Genomic DNA, 13,531 nt, shown 5'->3' with positions numbered 1-13,531 from the left:
TGCAGAAACTTTCTCTTGCATTTATAAAACACAGTTAGGACACGTATTGCACCAGCCTACTACCTGGTAGAGAAAGCTGTGATCACAGGACAAATCACAGTCACCCCTACCTGTCAGCTCCCAACCATTCCTCTGATCCATGAGCAATGAAAGCTACTGGAACTTTTGTAAGGAGTCAGTGGAAAGGTGTTTCGGTCTCTTAGAGTTGAGCCACTGCCCCTTCTTTATTTGGACTATGAGAAGTATTTCCAGGATATATTTTAGAAATTGAATGTTCTCTCTTTGTCTCACTATAAGATATGTTGGAATCACTATTAGATTTATGGACATACTTCCACAGCTTGGATTGGTGAGAATGGCTCAGAAATTCAGCCATTTTCAATCTAGTCACTGTGTCAGTAAATATTCCTATTTCCTGTTCTTCAAGCTCCAAAAATAGATAAAAAATATCAAATGCATGCCAGAAGGCCAGATTACTTTTCATGTGGTTTTCTCCTCTGCAGCCACCACAGCTGTATCTGAAGGGACAAAACAGTCTTGATCTCTGTGGTATAGGAGCCTCAAACATTTACATATGCTTGGATAAAGACCTTTTCTTTGGCATCCTGTATTGTCACATCATGTGTCCAGCTGTCAGTTGCTGCAGTAACATCACAAGCTGATGAATTCTACCAGTCTCTTACTCCCCAGCTTGTGGGTGGATTTCATGGTGAAGCTGAATAAAGACTTGCTCATATCTGTTACCTTTCCCAAGGGATGCTGGATGCAGCCAGTTTTCCATTTAGGATGCTGATGACATTACTGTTAGTGTACTAATGTGTTCTATCCACTTCATTCTTCTTTTATCTTCTCCCATCCATCTGCTCAAGAAAAAAGCAAATCCGTTTCAACCAACTGTAGTTGTATATCACCACTACCTGCTTTCAGATACTGTGTGTCAAAACACTCCTTGGAAGTTTGTTTCTTTGCTACTTTGCAGTGACATCCCTTTCCTGGAGCCCTCCAAGCAGTTGCCCACTTCAGTGGTAGAAAGGTAGAGGATAGGTAGCAATACAGTCTGTGTCCCAGCACATCATGTTATTTTCATGGAGATGATTTCTGGTGCTGGAGGATGGCAAACTACTTTGAATGCTCTCATTCACAAGCAAAAGTTAAATATGATGACTTTAGTCACAGTAAGCCTGACTAATCAAAACAGGGATTAGTGTTATCATTCTTGACTATCAGGATGCCTGCTTACTAATACGTGTTTTCATATCTAAATATTTTATAGTGGCTTATCCACTACAAAGTTCTTACGTAAAGGGTGTCTCCAAAGCATAGAAAATACTCAATCATGTTTTGGCAATAATGAGAGTATATACAATACAAACCAGAATATCTGTGTTTCCTTAGCTAGACAGCTGCCTGATTAAAGGGACTTTCAAAGAAACAAATCTCTCAGTGTATGTAATGTACAACTCTTGGGCTCACTGAATCTGAAGAGGAAGTGGTAGGAATAACAGAACACTGGTTGGAGAAATTGAGAGTCCACCAGTATCATTGCTTCTCAAGGTAATTAATCAATACGAGATCTTACCCCTCTGTTGAAGTCTTGTGCAGGTGGCTATTAGTGTAGTGGCCAGACAAACCTTTCAGGCATGTCTGATTCCGCATTCATTTTCCTTCCTTCTCATGAGTCATCTGTGATAGCAAAATGTGGACTAAATTAAATTTCTATTAGGTGGATGTATAACTGGTTGGAAAGATGTTCTCAAGAACCCATTGTACTTCACTGACAGACTGGGTGCATTAAAACATGTTCTTCAATAACCACAATATTTAATTCATTACTTAAAGATGAAATTAGCATTTAATGCTAATGATACTACCTGGAAAAATACTATAATATAGGATTATGAGTTTAAGAAATTATTTTAAGAATTTGACACAAAGAATGACGTGCAACAACAGACAAGATGAATACTAACTTCCATGTTTATACAGAATCTTTTGCATAACTGCATGTGGGCAAGGACTGACTAAGCAACAGTTCTGTGCTGGAGACAATAGGTGGATCACAAGTGGAACATGAGACAGCAGCATAACTTTACAGAAGTGGTAACCACTGTATGGAATTTATAGAAGGTAGGATAATTTAAAAGATATGGAGAGTGGCTCTTTTATTCTTCTTGAGACTGGGAAAGGCTTCTCTCTGGCTTGGGGCACCACAGCTGGAGAAGAATTCTGACCAGCTGAATGGGTTCCAGAGGAGAACAAAAGAATGTTCAGGAATATAGGAAATGCAACTTGTGAGAAAACAAATAAATAGGAACTGTTTAATCTGAAGAAGAGGAAACAGGAAATTTATCTACTTCAAATGTGGAGGAAAGAAATTTATTTTTTTTTCTGTGTCCACAGCAAAACAAGTTCAAGCCAAATAGCAACAGAAGTTTTCTACCGTATTTTTTCTCTTAGAAATTGAGGCACTGAGACATATTACCTGGTTATCCCAAATCTGAAATCATCATGTTGAAGAAGAGGAAAATTGGATTATCTGTGAGGAATAGCTTAAGTTGATTCTCTGGACCAAAAGATATCTAAATGATTTTTCAAGATCTCCTCAGCCCTGCTTTCTATTAATACCTATGATTATTTCTTCTCATTAGTTAACTAGCAAGGTTAGTTCCTCCCTATTGGTTTAATCTCAGTTCCGTGGTCAGAGAGGCTGCTTTCCCTTCATTTATGATTTCTGCTTGCAAGTAAGCAAGAGTATCTATGTTGCTGTTCATGATAGGATAACTGAAGCTAGCTACTGTAGGAAAAAAAGAAACACATCTTTGTCTATAGATGAAACATCCCAGGACTATGATTTTCTCTCAATCTTTTAGTCCCGAGTGTTCTTATTAGACCTTAGTGATCCTGAACAGTCTCAACCAGGGCCACTATCCACACCTGTGAACATGGTGATCCCAGTTATGCTCAACCCTGCGTTTTCAATCCATGACCAATCTGTTCTGTGTGAGTACGGATATTCAGCTCCAGCCATTCCTGTGCCTTACCAACAAACTCTGTCACTCGGGACCCTGACTCACAGACTGACTTCCCAGATTAACCTTGGATCTGTCTCGTCACTGTGAATGCTCTGGCAATCAGCAGGTTGTGTTCAGCCCTGGTTACTCTCACTGGATTTGATCCCGATTTGTGGACTAACATCTGAGCTTAGCCTCAGACCTGCCTCCTTACCATGAACTGACCTGATAACCTAGACTGTTTGTTAAGTCTGCCTCAGGGCTGTCCTGTTTATCTTGCTGGGAAACTGTAGGGTTGGGCCTTGATTGACGAAGCCCCTACCCTGCCCTACTCTTCAACTGGAGAGGAATCAGCCTCTACAGAACCCTGGACAGACCACTAATGCAGTCTCTGCCATGCTAGATTTGGTGTTTCACATCTCTTGCCGTACCTGCTGGATAGGTCTTGTCACTAGAAGATCTCTGCTTTTCCTTTGGGTGTAAAGTTCTTGTCAATAGACCAAGAAACATAGTAAACTGGCAGAGTAATTCAGAGTGTCAGACTGACATTAACAGGTGAGCCTCTTTACAAGATATAAGAAAAATGTTTTTTACAGTAACGGTAGTGAAAACTGGCACAGGTTGCCCAGAGAGGTGGTGGATGCCCTGTTCCTGGAAACACACAAGGTCAGGCTGGATGGGGCTCTGAGCACCTGATCGAGTGTAAGTGTCCCTGTTGCAGGGGATTTGGACCAGATGGATGGCAAAAGTTTTTAGAGGTACGACATCTTTAGTCTTCTGTTAATTGAGAGGCCTTTGAATTCTTACCTCCACAGGTTTAGGTCTTTCAGACCCAGAGCTGTTTTTGTCAGCAGCTGGGAGGTTGAAAGTCAGGAGTGCCAAGCAGGATAACGACCAGTGAAACCTGTTTTGGAAACACCAAAAAGGAGCCACTCTCTGAGATTAACATGCATTCCATCAGAGCTCAGTCTAAATTAGTGGCTTTCTTGAGTGATACCTCCATCGCTGACACTGACTCAACTACTGCTGGGAGTTCCCTCCACACCTTTACCAAATGTTTTGCCATTTCAGAAGCATCTAGGGATTATACAGTGTGTGGAAACACATTTCTGCAGTGGTTGTGTGCATGAAGCATGCCACAGTTCCCTGCCAAGCACTGTAATTATTAGGAGGGACTGCAACCTGGACATATATGTGTGTGTGTGTATGTGTGTGTGATCTATATTGATCAGTTCTATTATGCAGATTAAAAATATATATATATACCTATTAATGAGATGTCAAAGCCACTCTGTTTATAAATACAGACCTTGCAAAAGCTTCATCTCCATGGTGTTTGAGTCTTTCTCAGAGCTCTCAGATTTGGGACTGTGTGATTGAAAGGAAAGTTAGACAGTCTCCATACTACCTATGTAGCAAAACCAACAAACTTGCAAGAGAGGGAATGTATGCTTGTCTGGTGAACAACTGCATGGATATGAAACTATTTGTCTCAAGGTTTTGCAGGATGTGCAGTGATCATATACATGCAAGATGAATACATGGGTAGATAGATATTGCACAAAAACTTGGCTTCTGTTACTCTAAGTTCCATCTCAGAAAGCTGATCTTATGCAAAACTTTAAGAGAGTACACTATCCCTTTCAACATGTATACAATAACGTCCTCCAGTAAGTAGGTTCTTATTTCTTATTATTATTACTTTTAATAGGAGAACAGAAGTAGCCTTAAATACTGTGATTCCTGGGACAGTTATGAGCCATGTCAGCAAAAAGCTGAGCCTTTGTGATCACACTGTGATAAGGCTTGACATGTCTTGGACCATTTCTCTTCAAATAACGCTACTGATTTGGGCAGCAGTAGTTGGAGATGGTACTTTGCAGCCTGAGAGTGAGACATAGAACTCGCCTTGTAATCCTTCACTTTGAGATTTCTGGAGGTGTGGGGAGAGAAGAATTTTAGAGTAAGAATATAGTTGCTGCAGCCTAGTATTAACATTAGGTACATTTTAGTAAACTATTGGTTACACTGTAGTACACTGCTGGACACACTGCAAGGAAGTGGAGTTCATCCCATTTGTATTTCTTCCACTTCTGGTGTTCTCCAGAGCTACATCCATTCTCATACAAGGGGGATAATCCAGACAAAGCTGAATAAACTCATAGTCCCTGGCTATGACCAGAAATGAAACAGGAAGCGGTGTCCTACCCAGCTGTACATGTGCACATGGGCCTATCACTTTTTCAAACATTTCTTTCACTTGGTTTGTGAATACTGTGTAACTTTTTTTTCTTTTCTTTTTTCCAGAATGTTTTAATTGTTGAGGTAAGTTGGCTGTATTTCTGTCATACTGTACTTGGAGAAAGTCACCTAGTGAAGTCTTTGTTGTGCACTTAACCTCTAAAACGTGGCTGTATTAAGAATGTTTGACTGGGAACTGGTGAAGAGGGAGTTGCTTTACTTAATAACCTCTCAGTCTTTTTGCAACTGCAAAGAGATCAAACTACATTGCCACCACTCTAATTTGGACTCTGCTTTGTGATAGCCAGGAGTTTGTGTTTCTATGTCACTTGATTTGTTGTTTTCAGAGCTTCATAATCTCCTGTTCTGCAGGTTGTTCTGTACCTTGGAAGACTACGAATCAATTGCAATTGTGCACTGAATTTCCCTGTTGCATGACTTTGAAATGGCAACACAGCCCTACATATGCTTTACAACTTCAGGGTTGTTCACACGCTGCATGGGAATGTCAGTCATTCTCTCAAGTCTCCATGGCTCCTGTTCATTAGCACTGCAACCTGGAGTGTTCCCTGGGAAGATCCATCATAGATATGTTGCTGATGTAGATCAACAGCATTCAGTTCTAGAGGAAGAAAACGTGTCACTTCAGTGGTGCTGCAAAATCTTTCTTAATTAATAATGTAGGTGATTCTGTGTTAAAATGTCAGAAAATTGACTGGGATGCTTCAAGAGCATCCAAGATCTGACTGACATTTCAGGCCCAGTCTGTTTGTGTGAGAAGTAGGCTGGATGGTGTAACGAAGAAAACAAATAGATGCTGGAATGTCTTTCCATAGCAAAGGGAAAAAGTCATGAGCCACAGAGATGGATGGTTACCTGAGTAACTGCTACAAGCCCCCTCCTTGTCAGTGCTAACTGCTTTAAACTTGAAAAATGTCTGCAGCAAATTCTATTTATGTTTGTAGATAGTTGGGGAGCAAATATAAGGTTTTGCTAATGAAAAATACACACTCAATGAGTTCAGCATCAACAGCTGCTCCCCATGTGTGTTCAGTTGTGTAGCCAGGTATGTACTGATCTCCTTCAGATTAGGTTGAGCACAGCAGATCTGGAAAATACTCATTTGTACTGGGCTAAGAAAAAAACAAATAGAGCAGATCTAGCCCTGAGATGGAGAGGTATTGACATTTGCTATTCTTGATCATAATTTGAAAGTTCTGATCCCTGTATACTTGCACTGCCCAGTAAAGTCATCCCTAGTCCCTTTTAAGATCCCAAGTACTAGAAGGAAATGGGGAGACCTTTCATTCTTTATTTTGTGAGTAGAAAGTGATTGCTTCTAGAGTGTATAATAGTATAATTTCTACAAAATAAGAATGTGGAACTGCTCAGTCATTGTCCAGATTTCCTCTTTTCAGCTTTCCTTTGTTTTAACTTCTTGTATTTTTCATGTTTTACAAGGATATTGTTGGGACTGGAAGGACTATGAAGGTTCTGCTTAATCATATAGAAAAATATAATCCAAAAATGATTAAAGTGGCAAGGTGAGTAAAATGATCACAAAACTTATTAATTAATTAGTCCAGCCCAACATATTTCTCAGTGGGATTCCTGTTCCAAGATCCTGCTTTAAAGCTGTGCTGCCTTATCACATGGGGAGCTCTGCAGAGAAGCTGCCTGAGTCACCAAGGGGAGGGTGGAGGACAGGAGAGGAAATGCCATTATATTGTTCTGCAGTGACATTCAGCCCCATTCGTTCCTCTCCAGCCATTTCAAGACTGGCATTGATAGACTTTGAAGGGAAACACACCCATCTCTTCCCTATCATTAGATTATTGTCAAAGAAGTAGCAGAAAGGTAACAAACAGTGATTCATGTGGCTCAGAAGCTGTGGGTTGATTTTTATTTATTCATTCATTTATTTATTTATTTTTTGACAGAGAAAACAGTTTTTTTATTCTGGTGAATATCTAGACTTTTTTGTTTTTTACAGTTTGTTGGTGAAAAGAACATCTTGGCCTGATAGGTACAGACCAGACTGTAAGTGTTGTTGTGAACTTCTTTATATCCCAGTTCAAGAAGTTACTGTTATTCTGTCATTAGGTGGACTGCTAGAAGTGTTGTAAGATATCAGTTGGCAGGGGGAGTATGGGATGCAACTGAAAGATCTGTGTAACTATGGTTTAATCCCAGCCTTATTTGATGTTTTCTGCAGAGTACAGATTTCATAAGGAAGTTATGAAGGGGTTAAGTGTTACCCATGAAAGGTGATTGCTTTCTCTCCTGTCCCTGACAAGCTATGTGGAAGAGAAAGTCCATTTCTTCCTTTTCCTTCTTTATTAACTTTTCTTTAGAGGAGCTGCTGGAATTCACTGGAACACAAAAGCTTTTTCTTAGTGACCTCATTACTTGTAAGTTGTGTGTAGTTATAGCACAGTAACATTTAAAAATATATTTTTGAGAAGTATTATTGTTTAAAGGGTAAACACTGATACAGTAACATAATATTCACCCTTCCCCCCCCCCCCCAAAAAAAAAAGAAAAAGATAAAATGGGCTTTTTAAGCTTTCTCATAGCAGCACCACTTTTCTCTCCAATTTTGGTACCTGTACTATGCTTAATCAGAGCCCTAAATGAAGCTGTACCAAGCTACTGTCATTTTAGATTTCATAGAAAAAATGATGTAGTATCAGGTATGTGGCTACAACAGGTTTTTTCCATTTTCTTGTTTACTTTTACTGTGATGAATTTTATAAAGCATCAGGTCACCCTTTAAATCACTAACAGTGCTATGTCATTTCCTCACATATTGGATCTGTGATTCCAAGGTGTCTTCATAAGGTTCTGTTCTCTGGTTACATAGCAGGCAACTCAGAGAGAGTCTAACTCATTTTCTATAGTGCTGATACTGCACAGAACTTCACACTCATACAGGTGCATGTCTAAGATTGGTTTGAAGTGTGTGAGTTGTATGATTCATCCGCACTGCATGCAGTTACTTGGTTAGGCATGGGCATGAGTCTTTGTAAGATTGGGCTTTAAGAAGCATGTGACACGTTTTGGTAGGATGATATGCATAATAGTTTTGCCTACCCTCAGAAGAAAATACACAACTCTCTGAGTAGTTCTGTGAGCAACTTTTGAATTAAAGTTATACTCTTTTTTTGTCATTTATGTGCTTCTGGACAGTTGTCATCGCATGCATATACCAATGGAGCTGCCCCTTCTGGAGAGCAGAATTTTTTGGCTCTGATTTTGGTTTCCTTAAACAATGTGTCTGTTGTACCACTGGTAATTGTAAACAGCTCTCCTGGTCTCCACTGACTGTTCACAAGCCCGTCACAAACAGTCTGTGAGCATGATGGGCTGCTTGTTGACCTTGGTGTCTTAGTCAAAAGTAACATAACCTGAACTGACTTTGCCTATCCGTAGCTTTCTGGTCAGGAAACCAACAGATGTATTTAAGGGCTATATAGAAGCCACCTATCTAGTACTGATGCTGTTTGTTATTTATCTCAATACAGATTATGGATTTGAAATTCCAGATTTATTTGTGGTAGGTTATGCCTTAGACTACAACGAGTACTTCAGAGATCTGAACGTAAGTTTCTTTTTTTTAAAAAGAAAACACTGTTTTACGGAGTTTTAGAGACTGTAATTTACCTTATTCCTGGGGTCTAAAGCCATGGCTGGATCCTCCCAGTGAGTGTAGAACTCCTTGCAAAAGCTCAGATAATCCAGAGGAGTCGCTGCTCAGCACTGTGGATGGTTCCTTCCCGCCTCTTAGCCACTAAGAGCAGAAGTTTTCACTTCTGCCATGCTTCTATCTTCTGTGCACCTAGAACTTCACAGTTCCTTCACTCCCAGTAAATGCAGTGACAGCAGTAACAACTGAAATACAGCGACTTTAGACAACTTGGGCATTTTACTGTTATGTTCCTTTTCTCAGTTAGATAATGATGCAAACTTCACTAGCCTGTCATTGCTTCCTATGTTACTTCCAGGGGTGGAGCTGGATGCTGGCAATTGTGAGTGCCAGAAATTGCAGTAAGTAGAAAGTGAAATCAGAATTCAATTTCAGGTCTCTGGAGAGGAAGGATAATAGCAAGATTACTGGGTTGGCCAGACAGAATTATTTCTGAACAATGCATTAATGATTAATAATGTAATTAACTATGCTGTTGTAATCAGTGTTTAATTTTTTTTCAGCACATATGTGTTATCAATGACCGTGGAAAAGCAAAATACAGAGTCTGAAGCAGTTACACCCTCATCAGAAGATCTGTAAGCTCAGAGAAGAAGAAATTTGACTGCACTCCTTCAAGCATCTCCCACAAGGAAGTTCAACTGACTTCTGTTTCTATTAATTCAGTGTAATGAGGGATTTACTCTTGAGGTACTGATGAATATATACAGAAGTGAGTGTTCCTATCTAAAATCTGAAGTAGACATTGAAAGTTACTACATGTTTTAAGTACTAAAATTATGGTATAATTTCTTTTTACTAATGATTTGTCTCAGCTCACTGTGAATGCATCTTGTTTGTGCAGTCCATCATTCCATCCATTACAATTAATGTACTTCACATTATGTGTTCATAATGTGTTGCAAAAATTGTTCAGAAATGTCATTATGTGCATTAAGTTTATTATAGAGAATTTTAGGAACTTCAGCGTCCGTGTGATTTTGGCTGGATATGCTGCTACCAAACTGAAAACATTATTTTTATTTAGTTCCACGGTTCAGAAGTTTCAGCTGAAGTTGTATGCTGTATGACTTCAGATAGTCCTCACTGCCTCTTCCAAATGGAAATTGTAACTCTCAGAATGCACTGAATTAGAGTGCTGGTACAAAATGGACCTTTGCAAGACACTGTTGATCTGAGCTTGTAAGTTGTCTTGCTTCTAGTAGGTGATGTAGCATAGATCTTATCAGTTAAATGTGCTGAATTTTAACCAAGAGAAAACACCAGGCAGGCTTCCATTTCTGTATAGTATCCTTCGACTTCTGTAGTACACAAGCAAGTGAAAAAATTAGCATAGTGTTCTGTGTGTATTTTCTTAATTAAACCTCATCAAGCACAAAAGTTTAATGTTAAACAATAACTTAATGCCAAATTGATTGTCATGGCATGTCTGAGTTGAGACTTGCTGTGACTGTATGTCTTCTTTAAGGAATACAGATCTGACAGTGCTGAAAGCTAGTGTCAGAAAGGAAAAAATGTGCAGGAGAACAGGGGCAATAAGTTAACCTGTAAATGCTGTAGACTCTGGAGATTCCTTCTTTCCCTCGTACATTGTGTTGGAAGAAGTCTGTTAGTTTACATGCTGTATTTAGTTGAAACATTTAGTTCTGTGCTGTATACAGCAGTGCTCAATAACTTCCTGAGGGAAGCAAATGTAAGCAGCTCTGTACCAACAGCTTTACTCTGAACTGCAAGAGGTATATTCTTATCAGCGTGGGTTTCTTTTAAGTTAACACAGATACTGTAAGAACTCTTGTTACAATGCACAGTTGTTTGTTTTCCCGCTTTAGCATATTTTGCGTATCCCAAAAAGCTCTTCCAAAACATGCATTTAATTGTTAATCTAAATGTACCTTATGAATGTATCCTGTCACTCATAATCTACTTCTATTTGGATAAAATCCATGATGTTAATGACATGAAGTGAGATCAAAGAATTACTGCAATTGCTAGATTAATGTTGAAGTCCTTTTTTCTTTACTCTTTTAGCCTATATTTTTAAAGATTTATGTTGAAAAGCTTTCCTTTACAGAATAACGTTCTGCTTCAGAGAGGCCCACACCTCTGGTGAAAGGTGTTGAAAGAAGTTTCATCTTTTTTCCTTCTATGAGAGTATGAAAGTTTTACTTGATGTTTCTGTTTTCCATGGATTCAGTAGCACTGACAGGTGGTGCAGGCTGACATGCTTAAGCCTAATGTGGGAGATCCCTGAGACTTTGTCCTTTTATCTTCTCATCTCAAAAAAGTGCAGCCCAATTCCCCTTGCGGCTATGATCAGCCAACAGCAACAACAACAAAAGAATGTAACAGGTGAATTAGCATGAAATTAGTGTGAAAATATGTAGATGCACTTCATTCAGACTTTGTCAAAATTGTTTCTTTGGAAGATTCAGGTTGTTAAAATCTATGTAACCAACAAAAAAGAACTTAATTATAGAAAATATAAGAAGAAATTGGAATGTTTATTCAAGTTAAACTTATTTTCTCCTGCCATCGTATTTTAAACACAGTGAGAAAGCACTATATGAATTTCAGTAGTGAATTTACATGTGCAATTATACTGTGAATAAGAGGTGTTTTATACTTCTAACATCATATTTGAATCTTGTACCCTTACAGAACAAAGCCCGTCCAGGCAGTGGGTCATTATGCAAATATGTCTCAATAATGTTGAGTTTAGTTTTTCCATTCTGTTCAGATAATTTAAAACAAACAAACAAACAAAAAACAACCCTTACTTTTTCCCATGTCTGTTTCATGGCTTAATAACAGTGTTGATTGCATGTGTCACAGTGCTCCTGAACTGAAAGGCCACTAAGCATTTTTTCAGTTGCAGTTGCACTCGATGACCCACAAAGCAATGTATTTTTTTTAAATCAGTTCAGTAACATCTGTTGCTGAAGAAGAGAGGATGTTCTTTACCATCAGTTATTTTTCTGGACATTGTGTTCATGTATTTGGCAGGCATCCATTTTCGTCTCAGTTTTTCTTCTCATGCGCTCTTAACACCAGCATCCTTTCCCTACCTACTGAATACAAATGAACAGAGGCAGTTATTTAGTTTAAAGCTGCCGTAAATGTTTAGCAGTCTTCAGGTTTTAGATTTCATTCAATTCAGTCATGCTTGTATCTGGTCCAGTTCCAAAATATCTGAAAGTAAAAGAATTTTAAATAACCTGACTGGTATGTACGTAATTATTTCTTTTCCAAGCATGCTGCTGCATGCTTGTATTTGTAGTTGAACAAAGTAGTAAATGTGCCTGGGATTTTTTGATTGCTTACTATTGGTGATGCATTTCCTGAACATACTGTGTTAATCTTAGAAGCTTTTTGTTTTTGTAATTACATTTCTATGTGACATTCAGGTGTTTGCTAAAACAAACAAACAAATTGTGTATGCCGTATTCAGAACAGCTTCTGGCCTGGGAAGGAGTCAAATCATCACTCTTTGCGCGCAATAAAATGCTTAACTTGGATATGTACTTCTGACAGGAATCATCTCTACTGCTCTGTAGTGAGAATAACGTTCATTGGAATAAAAATACTGGAGTTTAAAATTTTAGTATTTCTTTAGACTGAAAAAGACCTAATCAGCTTCTCTCCATATGTTTGCATTTCCACTGTATCCAGATAAAAGAGCACTGAAAGCCTCTGTTGTAATCAGACTTGATAGACAAGAAGCCTGCGATTGACTCTAGCTCCCTGGAACACTTTAATTTTCAGTTTCAGTTAAAAATTAGATGAGAATCTCAAAAGCACAGAGTATCACAACAAGCGATAGAAGCCTGCTTTCCCTTTTGTGAAGCCATCGATTTAGGAATGTCTTTCCTTCTTTTACCTTTTCAAATGTTTTCCAGAAATTCTGATTGTCTACCTATAGGAGCTGAGATGAATGCAATGTCTAAGCATTCTATGAAGGGTATTTTAATTTATTTTCCTCCTTAGACTGGAGAGAGAAATTTGCACATTCCTCTGCCAGGAATTATGAGCTGACACCATCCTTCTTTCTGCCCAGAAACCACTGGTTGGTTCCTTTGTGTTCTCACATGAGCACACGTATCCACACGTGCACTTTTCGCTGTTACCACGGGTTTTTTTGGAACACAACACAAATTCCAAATTGGCAAAAACTTCGACTCAATTAGTGCAGTACTTTGCTGTCATGCTTCGTTCCTTCTGCTTCTGCACAGAGGAGTGAACTACTGGCAAACAGCTGGAGCCTGCAGTACAGCAATTTATTTGTAATACTAAGGGAGAAAAAGGTTTGGATACCATTCAAAGACTGACCTTTAGTTTGCTTCGGGAGTGTCCTGACAGTTTTCCCTTCTTTTTCCACTGCAGAAAGAAACAAAAGTGACTTTATTATTGTGATCCAGTACTCTTTTAGACCTGCATGATTGGACCTCTGATAATGACAAGAAAATTTCATTTCTAATCATGACACAGCGTTTCATTAGATTAAATCACTTGTTGCAAAACCCTCTGGTCCTACCATTAGTAAAGCTCCCCGCATTTGCCAGAGCTGTTAAGTCAT

At 38.9% G+C, this 13,531-nt stretch overlaps 1 protein-coding gene across 1 annotated transcript in view; it reads left to right on the top strand.

The window, feature by feature from the left end:
* The window catches only part of PRTFDC1 (phosphoribosyl transferase domain containing 1), a 40,366-nt gene extending 27,825 nt beyond the window's left edge, over positions 1-12,541 (top strand). Inside the window, exons 4-8 of the mRNA XM_042816487.1 lie at positions 5,319-5,336; positions 6,714-6,796; positions 7,246-7,292; positions 8,777-8,853; positions 9,462-12,541. Of these exons, the coding sequence (XP_042672421.1) occupies positions 5,319-5,336; positions 6,714-6,796; positions 7,246-7,292; positions 8,777-8,853; positions 9,462-9,509 (273 nt within the window). The 3' untranslated portion in view covers positions 9,510-12,541. The remainder of the gene's footprint in view (positions 1-5,318; positions 5,337-6,713; positions 6,797-7,245; positions 7,293-8,776; positions 8,854-9,461) is intronic.
* Positions 12,542-13,531: the final 990 nt, after the last annotated feature.

This window comes from Centrocercus urophasianus, unplaced genomic scaffold (genome assembly GCF_019232065.1).
Source record: "Centrocercus urophasianus isolate 14NV4802_14NV808 unplaced genomic scaffold, USGS_Curo_1.0 seq_16, whole genome shotgun sequence".
Lineage (NCBI taxonomy): Eukaryota > Metazoa > Chordata > Aves > Galliformes > Phasianidae > Centrocercus > Centrocercus urophasianus.
The sequence above is the reverse complement of the archived record's forward strand: the minus strand, read 5'-3'. Positions and strand labels throughout refer to the sequence as shown.